Genomic DNA, 12,942 nt, shown 5'->3' on the forward strand with positions numbered 1-12,942 from the left:
TTGTAAATGGTAGTTTAGTACTACAATTAGAGTAATTAGTATACGGCATAGCTTGGTGACATGATAAATCATAGAGCAGAACATGTTGACTCTTATCCATTATGATACATTAGATAATTCACTTGCTCGATAACGACAAAAGAAAAGAAAGACATGGCATCAGGCAATGACAACAGCAACAACTCTAAAGGCATTGTGGCCATGTTTTCAGGTTTTTGTTTCTCCAGCAAGTTCCTGAGTACTACGGATTGTTTACATTTTTCATTTTATTTATTTCCCTATTGATAAATCCCAGTCCCCAAATGACACCTTCAAGGAAAATATCATGAATAAAGAAAGAAAATGAGAATAAAAAGGAAGCTTTTACGTTTCCCTGGGTTTGCATATGCTATGACATACTCAGTGTTGTGTTTTTCCACGATTATTCATAGTAAAGTTAACATTGTCTAAATCTTTGATTTCTTTTCCAGAACCTATGCGAACCCCAAAGACTTTAAAGATTGCTGAGATACAAGCAAGACGCATTGCTGTGGACTGGGAATCCTTGGGTTACAACATAACTCGTTGCCACACTTTCAACGTCACTATCTGCTACCATTATTTCCGTGGCCACAATGAGAGCAAAGCAGACTGCTTGGACATGGACCCCAAAGCCCCTCAGCATGTTGTGAGCCATCTGCCGCCATATACAAATGTCAGCCTCAAAATGATCCTAACCAATCCAGAAGGGAGGAAGGAGAGTGAAGAGACAATTATTCAAACGGATGAAGATGGTATGCTTGTACTCCTTTATTTTAAAGAGGGGGAATCATGGAATTTTGCTAAAATTTTCCCTAGATTACCTAATACTGAATTGGGCTCTGAATCTGCTAAATTCTCTTAATGAAGTTAACTTTGGGAAAAGTTTGCCTTTAACAAAAAAAGCTTAATTTCCTTCAGAGATGCATCCAAATACTAAATGGAACATACTTTTATTACCTTGTCTTTTTTTGTTGTTGTTGTTAAATTCAGTTTTATTGAAATACATTCACACACCATACAATCATCCATGATACACAATCCACTGTCCACAGTATGATAACATAGTTATGCGTTCGTCACCACAATCTATCTCTGAACATTTTCCTTACATCAGAAAGAACCAGAACAAGAATAAAAAATAAAAGTGAAAAAAAACACCCAAATCATCCCCCCATCCCACCCCATTTGTCCTTTAGTTTTTATCCCCATTCCTCCACTCATCCATACACTAGATAAAGGGGGTGTGATCCACAAGGTCTTCACAGTCACACTGTCACCCCCTGTAATCTACATTATTGTATAATTGTCTTCAGGAGTTCAGACCGCTAGGTTGGAGTCTGGTAGTTTCAGCCATTTACTTAAAGCTATTCCAATACATTAAAGCCCAAGAGATGTCATCTATATAGTGCACAAGAATGTCCACCAGAGTGACCTCTCGACTCCACTTGGAATCTCTCAGCCACTGAAACCATTTCGTCTCATTTTGCATCCCCCTTTTGGTCAAGAAGATACTCTCAGTCCCACGATGCCGGGTCCACATTCATCCCCGGGAGTCATACTCTGCGTTGCCAGGGAGATTTACACCCCTGGGAGTCGGGTCCCACGTAGGGGGGAGGGCAGCGAGTTCACCTGTCAAGATGGCTCAGTTAGAGAGAGAGAGGGCCACATCTGAGCAACAAAGAGGTACTCAGGGGGAGACTCTTAGGCACCATTACATACAACTTTAGACTCTCCTTTGTGGTAATGAGCTTCATAAGGGCAAGTCGCATGCTCGAGGGCTCAGCACATCAAACTGCCAGTCCCAATGTTTGTGACAACATACGGTAGGTATTACCTTGTCTTTTGATACAATGTTACAGAGGTAGGAACTATACTAAAAGTTTAAATAAAATTTTTCTTCCTAAATGTTCAAAAATAATTTTTTCTATTGACGGCACTGTATCAACTATTGGTAAAATGCATTTGATTAAAAATTAGGTTTTTGCATTTTACAAACCAATAGTAGTTGATTTCATTTTACTTTAATTTGTAAACTTTCATTTTTGAATGTTTATGTCTAAATATAAAAGACAGCACCAAGCCATATCTTTAAGTCTAGATAAAGGCCATTCTCAGATATTGACAAGTTATTCTATCATCATCTTTAGACATCTTATTTTAATAACAAAAGCTATTAACAGCCAAGTAATTGAGCTGTCCTTTATCCAATCTGTCTGTGTGTTACTTCTGAATCATTAAATAATATGAACATTGTTTTAATATTGTAATACACACCCTGCTGTGGCACTGTAGTATAGTGTTATTATATAGTGACATTATAGTATATTATCAATCTCCTGGTGCAATGAAAATGTTTTGAATCCTATATAAAAAAGTCTATGAATAGTGATAAAATTTTAATAATAATAATGCACTCTTTGTAAAGAAATAATTTATTTTTAGTTGTGGTAAAATATACATAACATAAAATCATTTAAATCATTTTAAGTGGACAATTCTTTGTCATAGACATTATTGACAATATGTGTAACTTTCACCACTATCTACTTCCAGACTATTATCATCATCCCAAACCAAAACTCATACGCTCCGGTTAGCAATAACTCCCCACCCCTGGTAACCACTATTCTGCTTTCTGTCTCCATGAATTTGCCTCTCTGAGTATATTATATAATAGAAATCATACAATATTTGTCCCTTTGTGTCTGGCTTATTTCACTCAACATGATGTCCTCAAGTTTCACCCATGCTGTAACGTGTCCCAGCACTTCATTTCATTTTATGGCTGAGTAATATTCCATTGTATGGATATACCACATTTTGTTTATCCATTCATCTCATTCTTTCGATGTCAGACATTTCCTTTTCAAAATTTCCTTTCATGAGTGAAAGCAAGCATGAGTACAAACAAGCAAACTAAAAAGGGGAGCTGAGGCAAAGCTGAACTGGGAGTCAGAAACCATGAGCTCTAAGTCCTGGCTCTAATACCTCTGTAATCTTAGCAAATCCTTTCATCTCTCTGGCTCTCCACTTCTCATCTCTGATGAAGGTTTTAAAATAGATGATCTCTAATGTTCCATTCCCTTCTAAAATTCTTTCTCCTTAAATAAATATGGCTACATTTTTATCTGGGTTTTGGAAAACAGGATATATATTAATACCCAAGTTTTCCTAACTTTCTTCAGGTTCTGAAATTTAGGGTCAGATCTATATTTTGGTGCCAACCAACTATGAAATTGCCATAAAATAGGCTTACAGGCCATAGTTTCTAGAAGACACTCATTATCATTTCAAGCCTTCTTCCTCCGAAAAATGGAAATGACCCTGGTTTGTCCTGGTTGTTTTTGTTTTGATAAGGGCAAGTGAGAGCTCTTTAACCTCATTTAGCTCAGACTTTGAGGGAAACAGTTAATATAGCCCAAAAATTGTGCTTGGAGTTATTCTCAAATTCCTAAAATTTCAAAGTATAAATCTAAGAGTTATTTATGATAAGTATACCTTTGTCTGTTTTGAGATAACTATTTCAGCTACTGTGTTTGAGCTTGCGCTAATCGAAGCAGCAACAATATTTTAGTCAACAAACCCTAACTTAATACATAAATACACAAATACCCATTCACACACACACACACACACACACACACACACACACACACAACTCAACACATGCTTATAGTAGAAAGAATGGTAAGTAGTAGTTGTTTTTATAGGTATTATAGAGATGGGGAATCTAAGCATAGATCCAAAAACTGATAAATCTCTATTTCTCATCTCATAAAATGGGACAAACACAAACTGTCTATCCTGGATATATTGTAACTCATGTTTTCACTAATGAGAATGTAATCACATGCTTTAGTGCCTGTACTTAAATTTTTGAAAACAATTTCTTAATTGGTAATTTTAGAGTCAGTTACATGAATTTTGTGTTTCTTCAGCCAGTCACCCTCTAACAATACAATTCACTTCAGTGGCATTTTTGGTATGGTTTGTTAGTTTGCTTTTTTTTCCCACAAACCAAAGGATGCAGCCAGGCTTATATAATCTTTGCATTCAAATTTTTAATGTGTTTTTGGGTACATATCTGACTAGACCAGTAATGAGAAAAGGAATTACTAGGGAATTATGCCCTAAATCTATCAAACTCATGACTGTGCTATTTAGTTCATCCAGAAATAGTCTTGTAAAAGTCAAATGCCATTAACTATGTATTTTAATTTCAGTATTAATTTTAGTCCCAGTTCCTCCTTTTGTTTTATATATAGATATATATATATATAAACCTTAATGATGGAAGTACAAGCTTTCTGTGAAGTATTTGCAAGTTACTTAGCCTTCAAATCTGCCTGTGTGAGTTTCAGTTTCTATGTAGAATACTTGATGTGTCTTAATGTTCCTAAGGGGGTAGAGAACATCTAAATTATAATCAATTGTTGCAAAGATCGATGGATTATGACGATCTGATTAAGTCAGTCTTTACTAAATTATTGCTGCCCTACATACATAGAAAAAGAATAAATTATCAACCATATAATAAAAAGATATAATTTCATGAAAAGCATTCTGGGGACATCCATAAATCATGAGAGCAAAGCTAGAAAGATTTCCCACCAGAACCCTAAGGTGGAATTTATATTTAATTTATTACATACATTTTTTAATGCATGGGTAGAACTTTTTGGTATGAGGTATAGTTTTCATTTTTTATTCCAGTATTTCTGAAAATCAATATTATGAAGTTAACTCAGCAAAAAAGCCTGGTATGGGGACTTTTTTTTTTTAGAATACAAAGCTGTTTTTAAATATGCATTTATTACATTTTAGTAGCTGTAATGTTTGTTTAATGCTTGTTTATTTACTTTTGCCCCACTCACATTTCATTTGCCCTCTCTTTTCAGTTTTGAGAGTTGCATTTTAACAGATTTTTCCTACATTAACAAAAATTAGCTGAACCAGCTCCCAAATAAATCACTAGCAGGAGAGCGAAACTCAGCATTCTGTCTCCATTAAAAGTTGTTGATGTGGAAATGTGAAGTGACATTCCCTGGTAATCTGTAGAATGTTATATTAATGGTTCTATTGACTTCAGTTTGTATTTAGACAAATCATAAATATATAGAGATATTGTCCATATATGTAGAGCCATTATCTTCCTTTAAATGTAGAGTGTTATTGGATATAATTTGTCCATACCCCCCCGCCATACAATGTGTGTATGTGTGTGTGTCTATGGGTGTGCATTGCAGTTCACCTAAGTCTAGTTTTGTGTGTGTGTGTGTGTGTGTGTGTGTGCTACACTAAGTCCAGGTATAAGGTCAGTGGCATAAAACCCTTTTGTCCATTATTTTCTCCAAAACAACCAGTCCCCTTTTACAAACATGACTTGTAGGTACCTGAAGTGAATCCTATTGACAAAGTAAAGTACATGTAAGAAGAGCAAAGAAATACAACGATTCTAGAGAAGCTAAACTATTCTGCAATTCTACCCTTCTATCAATGCAGAATTATGCAAACAACTTTAAGCCACACCAATTGGTGAACAATTTGAAACACTTAATGCAACTTCTTATAGTATTTGTAGGCCAAATTTTGTTAAGAACATAGGCAGTTATTATAATGATAATACCATCAAATAAACATTTCCTCACTAACTGGAGTATTTGCCCTTCCCCTCCCCAGCCTCCTTCTGCGAGAGATATGTAAAGACGCTTTCCTTAATCACATTAATAAACTTGCAGCATTTGAGTAGAAGGGAGACAACAGATGCTCCCTTAGAAAACCAACAAGCGTTCATGGCAGCCTCAGCAGACAGCCTCGATTGCACAAAGAGGTTGTGACAGCCTGACTGCTTTCCCTGGGACCCAGCAGTACTGAGACTGGAGCGTAAGAGGAGCGAAGGCTTTTGTTGAGCTTCTCCCCAAACCTGCAGCTGACTGATGCCTGAGCACATCTTCTCAGCTTCAGTGTTGACATCTTTCTCTTCACTTTGGTCTCGTTCCTTTATGAATTTATTATTAATGTGCCAAATCATGTTGCCTGTCCCAGAGGTTATAACATGGTTGCCAGTCTCCTTGTAGATTGAAATAAATCTTACTCTTCTGACATACCATTCACAATTTTTTGATGTTGCTAGCCATGGTGCAAAACATTTCTTTTGATCCAGTGATTTTTAATTTATTTCAATCCTCACAAAATTGCCATGTACTTTACAACTACATTTCTAGATAATGTCATGTGTGAAGTTCACTGAAATGTTAGATTAAGGGAAAATATTAATTTAAAATTATACTTGCACAATTTTGGGGTTGATGTTTTCAAAAGGAAACTAGTTTTAAAGCAAAATAGAATGGATAGTATAACATTTCAAAACATTTACCTTATTTCTATTTATTTTTCCCTGTAACAGAATTAGCAGCTGGGTATTTGGGTGCATAAATAGCAACTGGATATCTATATAAAACCTATAGAAGGAAAACACACAGTAGCAAATGTATCTTATATTTATTCAATAGAAGGAGACAAATCATTCAGGTTTGCCACTGGGTATTGCCAGTTATATGACATTTGCAAATAAGGCCTGGAGTGAAGGCTCCTCAAATCTTGTCATTCTTGGGGACCCTTCAAAACTAGTTATGCTGATTGTTGATTTCTAAACAAGTTCAGTGCTCTAAAATGATTTGGTTCTTAGCTTTGAAAAAAATGCATTTCATTTGAAAGAATGAAGCAATGATATTTCAATCTATTCATCTCAATCAACTTTTAAAAATTTATGATAATCAACACTGTCTTTTGTTACATTATAGAAAGTTAATAGTATAGCTTTAAAGGCCAGTTTATTGATGGACATTTCCACCTAGTGCTATGTGATTTGGCTTTTGTTTCCAGGGAGTGTTAATTATTACTATAATTCATTATTTTATGAATTTTGTTTATGGAGATTCTTTAGGGGCTTATCATAATCTTCAAAAAATATTTCAGGGAAATACAGGTATGTTCTTGAAAGAAATTACAAATGAGATCTTCATGTTAATAGAGTTATACAACAGAGAAAACTAGACTACAAAATAAATTCAACTCTCGAAGGTGATAGCATTTTCTGAATAAAAACAACCTTGCATTCTAAAATTTTCTGCATTAGACACTTATAAACTTACCTTAAATACCCATATGTCAAAGACAGAAAAATGTTGGTGTAGCTTATTTTATTTTTAATGACATATTTTTATTTTATTTTATATTTATTTTTAATTTGACATGTCTGGCTTATGTGATTTAAGCTTTCTGTTTGTGAGGTAAATATGCTTCTAATCAAAAATGCATGTTTTCTAGTTCCCGGCCCTGTACCAGTCAAATCCCTTAAAGGAACATCCTTTGAAAACAAGATCTTCTTGAACTGGAAGGAACCTTTGGATCCAAATGGAATCATCACTCAATATGAGGTACTGGGAGAACAAGGAAACTAAATGACATGTGGATTGAAGGAATAAGAGGGAGAGGAAAAGGAAAAGGTTAGAGGGAAATAATGGAAAAGAAGTAAGTGAGGATTAAAACCATAATAGTTCTTCATTTTGATTTGCAAATTGTTGTTGATCCCAAGATTGTCAAAAACAATTTTTGTATGGCCCCTAGAATTTTTAATTTCTTAAAGTAAAAGCAATTTATTTTTTTCTGGAAACAGGTTTCACCTTGTCAAACAAACTTACTGATGGCTGTAATGAGTAGTCACACATAAAAAAACTTAATCTTACTTTTTACAAAATGAAGCAGCTCATTTTTTATACTGTGATTTAGGGAAGACCATTGTCAGTTGTTTCAGAGTAAAGAATTAATACCGCATTTTGAAAAATATATCATAAACCTGAATATTTCAGAGCTTCATCTCATCTTTGGATACAAAATCATTATCTTATTTTCAAATATGAGAAGCTAAAAAGAAGAAACAAGAAGTTCATTTTAATTGTACAAATGTGTGGTTCTTTTCCTGCCTGGTTAGTGTTGATTAGAGCAAAAAATGTGTAAATTTTTAGTGCCTGTGGAGTGCATCTTGGGAATAGGAATCACTGGCATAGTCTTATAATTTGTGGCTCCTTTAGCATTCTTGAATATTTACATGAGATTTGTTATATAACTTGGACATAGTAAATCATAGAATAGTGTTAATAATAAAAAACATTTTCATACTTTCCTCGTTTCAAACACATCAGTATATAGGCGTAAGATTTTTTGTGGCTGTGTATACATATGGCTGTGTAAGTATATTCATTTATTGTTCAATTTTTTTGATGTTAGAAAATGGATGTATAGCTGTTTAGGATAGACAGACAGACAGAATGGATGTATAGCTATCTAGTCTAGATAGAAGACAGACAGAATGACAAAGAAATAGCCACATCATAGTGAGAAGGAAATAAGTGAAAGTAAATTATGTTTGACTTCAGAGAAATGCTGTTTTGCATACTACTTTATTTAAGAAAAATTTCTTTACAATTTAATGTAACTTAGACTGGATATGTGATAGGCAATATATTTCTTAAAACAGGTCAGCTATAGCAGCATTCGGTCATTTGATCCTGCAGTACCAGTGGCTGGACCTCCCCAGACAGTATCAAATTTATGGAATAGTACACACCATGTTTTCATGCATCTCCACCCTGGAACCACCTACCAGTTTTTCATAAGAGCCAGCACAGTCAAAGGCTTTGGGCCAGCTACAGCCATCAATGTGACAACCAATATCTCAGGTATGCAAATGATTAAAGTGCAAACAAGATTGATCATACTGTTGGTTCATAAGAGCATGTCCAGGAGAATCACATGTATACAAAAAGTAGTCCATCTCACTTAGTGCATCTTTCATACAGTTATGCAAGATTAGAGGCACTTTAAAGGATTATTTGAATATGAATGATCATCTGCTTATATCTCCAAACCCAAACACACTTCATAGTCACTTTTGTAACTGGCAGCGTACTTTAGAAAACTTGTGTCTTTATGAAAAGTCTTTCAAAGTTTGTTATAAATTCTTGTAGACCTTTGAGGAGTTGGTCATTATTATACTATCAAATCTTCATCATATGGATGTTATCAAAAGTGATAGTTCCTTGTTCTAATATTATAGTACCACATACCTTATCTCTTCCCTTTTCCTTTCTTTCTTAGCAATCTCAATGAACACTTGGTCAACTAAATTTAAGAATGGAAATGTGCAGGAGAATTTTAAGTTAATGAAGTAGAATATAATTACTTTTCACAATGTATTATGCTTTCAATTACATAGTTTGCATTTGACTAGGATGTTTACAGATGTGAATTCTCATTCAGTCAAATCATCAGTTAAACGTGATTAAATTCTTCCTAGGAATTAGTATTGTAATAAGCTCTAAATCTACTACAGCTTGTATAATGTTTTACTTTACATATTTAAGACTCCTAAAATAAAAATGCATTATATATCTAACTGGATTTAAAATTTGAAAAGTAAACATTTAAAAGTTTCAGCCAGTGACAATTTTAAACCACTAATTTTAAATATCTAAATTCCCTATGTTCATTTTCATTGTAGTTCTCCATAGTATATGAGTGATATATATTACATCATTGGAAAATTTCTTTTGTTGTTCTGAATCTGTGACATTTGCATCAAATACTCTCTACATTGTTTTGTCTAAAAATTTCTTTGTAATTATGTTGAATATAATACAAAACTTGTTTAATTTGTTTCATAAAAATAAATTAGCTATATCAATGTTAGCTATAGTTCCTTTGTATAACATTTGGTTTATCTTAGTATACTAATAAAAAAAGAATTTTAACTCATCATCTATTATATTAGAAAATAGTAACTTGTTAAAGTAGCCAATTAATACCCTGATAGAGCAATTCTAAATTGTCAGTCTAAAATATTTATTGACTCACTTTATTAGAAAATATGACCTGGCAATATTATGATATTATAGTGAGACATGTTTCCTGCTTTTTAAAATAGCAGTAGCACTATAAATGAACAAGATCTTTCAACAGAGGTACTTACGTCTATAGTTCTATTCATAAACTTGTAAAACAGAGAGCACTGAACATATGTACATTATTGAGAGCCACGAACGGGGGTGTGTGTGTGTGTATGTGTGTACACACATATATTTCTCTCTCATATATATATGTGTGTGTGTGTATATATACATATAAATGTGTGTGTATGCTTTTCAAAGCTCAGACATGGTTTGTGTTAAATAGAAAATGTATAAAGACCAGAAACACCCATATAATATGGTAGAAATATTTAATTATTTAATTGTAGTTTCACAGGAACCAACCCAAGTACAATGGGTACTTGATCTGGACTTGAAAAACTTGGTTGATATGTATAGACATATCACTGTATCTTCGGAACAACTAGTAATCACATTGACTATTAAACTGCTAAGCCTGATGAATTTACGGTAGTGCAGTTCTCAGCATGTTTCAATTTTTGAGGTAATTTATCCCTTGAGTCTAGTAACTACATTCCTCAGCATTTTTAAAGCAACTTAAATAAAATTGAAACCAAGTTGTTGGAGATGAATGGTTGGTTATGAAAGTATAAAGTATATATAAATATAATAATATTCTGCATGTATTATATTCAATATCTGTTGATTTTGCTTCATAAATAATTCTCAGATAATTTGCTTCCTTCCACTGTCACTGTTCCAGTACATATTTTAAACAGAGCATTAAAATATCTAAGTGGTATCCCTGCCTTCAGATTTGTCCTGCTTCTATGTATCTTTGCATCAATCTTTATACACACATATTTCTTCTTAAGTTTTTTAAAATTTGTATCCAGTGGGACAGAATCATGCACGATTATCATCCATGCAGTTTAGCCTCCATGGCCCTTTATGAGGAGGCTCTTCCCAACATCCCTTCTTCCCCATGAACCCAAAGTTCCAGGCATAGCAAACTGCTTGTAGCTGTTAAAACACACCATGTCCTTTCACAGTTTGTAGTGTTCAAGAATACCGTTTTCTCATGGAATTTTATTACTATTCCTGAGATTCTCTCTTCTTTTAAAATTCAGCTTAAGCGTCACTGAGACCCTAAAGTCTTCTCTGTCTCATCCTCCCAATTCCCAACACTAATTTAGAGTTGTGATTCTCAACATCTGGTCCCCAGATCAACATCATCATCATCACCTTGGAACCTTCTAGAAATGCACACTACCCTGCCCGCCTCCCCAGATGGGCCGAATCAAAAGCTTCATAGTGGGGGTGAGGGATGCAGATGTATTTTAATAAGCCACTCACTAGTTTGAAAACCATTGTTTCAGCAAATCAATAGTCTTCTTTGGCTTATGCTTGGTAAAATGTGAATCCCTACTTTTAATTCTATAAAGGTCAAGGGTGATAGTTTTTGTCTTTATACATGGGGAGGGGCACTTATCTGAAAACTTGAAATTTAGTCCAGTCACACCTCTGTGCCCAACCACGTCATCACTCGTGATGCCCCTGTCCGACCCTGGGGGTGCGTGCCCCCGAGAGCAGGGACCCTGCTTGCCCCACCGCAGGTAGTGTGTATTGTCCTTTAGTGTGTATTGGGGGATATTTACACACACATATGTATATTTGGCTTCATTTGAAAACCCTGAGATTTAAAAATCCCCAAAAGGCAGGAAAGATTTCAGTAAATGTTCAATGAATGAATGAAGTATTTTTAAAAAGTTGATAGATGACCTTTACTCTCAGTTCTTCAATTCTTTCTGACAATGCACACATTTCCCTGGGTATAAACTCCCTTAAGTGTCTTTCTACGTGGAAATGATGAAAGGCCATTTTGAGGTTACTTTTTTACCCAGCTCAAGATTAAGACATTTCCTCCCCTCTCTCATTAAACATTATCAAATATTTCCAAATTTATGTTTCTCCTCTTCAAGCATCTGGCATCTGATGCACGAGATCATGGTAAATAAAAACTAAGCTTCCCGTTTCCATTTGCCACGCTTCCTTGATATGTTTCTGTTATGACCACAGTGTTGAAAGCAGTCTGGATAAGGAAACTGGGGCTTTCCCTGCACCAGGTCATAAATAGCCCTGTCTCACCAGGCAGCTTCATACATGAGTTCCTCACATCTCCATGGCTCCATGGGTGGCCCCATCACCTGTATTCCATGGAGTCTACACTGTTATCAGCTTCCTCCCATCTCATCTGTGCTAATTTCAGGGTCTCAATGAACTAAAATCTAAAACATCCTCACAAAATGTTTCGGGTGTATGTCATAGGTTGCCAGATATTTGCATCTCAACAACAAATCTTGGCTTAACACCTTCCAAACCATTACTTATGTTGTCAGGGGTTAATAATCAACGGTATCTCTTATTCTACAAAATAATGTGAGTTTTAGATCACTATTACATTGATTTTCCTTATGTTAGGATCATTTACTCATGATGAACTATGAAATATTACTATTAATTGACTGAAACATTTTTTCCTCATTATTCACTTATCAGCTCCGACTTTGCCTGACTATGAAGGAGTAGATGCGTCTCTCAATGAAACCGCCACCACAATAACTGTGTTGTTGAGACCAGCACAAGCCAAAGGTGCACCTATCAGGTAAAAGGGAGGAAATAATGGTTAATGGGAAAAACGGCCAGCAGGAGAGATTTTTTTCCCATAGTTGCTTAGCAGCCAATAAAGCAGTCATTTCTAAGAGACATTCATTTGATAATTACCGTTAGGAAAGTTTTGCTTTTGTTTTGTTTTTGTTCGTTTGTTTTTCATTTAGACAAAGCCTGTAGACAGACCTGTAGTTGGGATTAAAATTCTAAGGAGATTTTTGAGATATTCATGAACAAAAGCATTCACCTCTCTGTGCTGTTTGATTTAAGATCGTGGCTCTTTTCCTTCCAGTACCATTTCATTTTATTTCCTTTATTGGTG

General features: G+C 34.7%; 1 protein-coding gene across 6 annotated transcripts in view; it reads left to right on the forward strand.

Annotated features, from left to right (window-relative positions):
• PTPRK (protein tyrosine phosphatase receptor type K) overlaps positions 1–12,942 on the forward strand; it is a 604,460-nt gene that overhangs the window by 466,707 nt on the left and 124,811 nt on the right. For all 6 annotated transcript variants that reach the window (XM_037844170.1, XM_037844174.1, XM_037844175.1 and 3 more), the window contains exons 8-11: positions 471–773; positions 7,351–7,460; positions 8,561–8,762; positions 12,510–12,615. In XM_037844170.1, coding sequence (XP_037700098.1) covers positions 471–773; positions 7,351–7,460; positions 8,561–8,762; positions 12,510–12,615 — 721 coding nt within the window. The remainder of the gene's footprint in view (positions 1–470; positions 774–7,350; positions 7,461–8,560; positions 8,763–12,509; positions 12,616–12,942) is intronic.

This window comes from Choloepus didactylus, chromosome 7, assembly GCF_015220235.1.
Source record: "Choloepus didactylus isolate mChoDid1 chromosome 7, mChoDid1.pri, whole genome shotgun sequence".
NCBI lineage: Eukaryota > Metazoa > Chordata > Mammalia > Pilosa > Megalonychidae > Choloepus > Choloepus didactylus.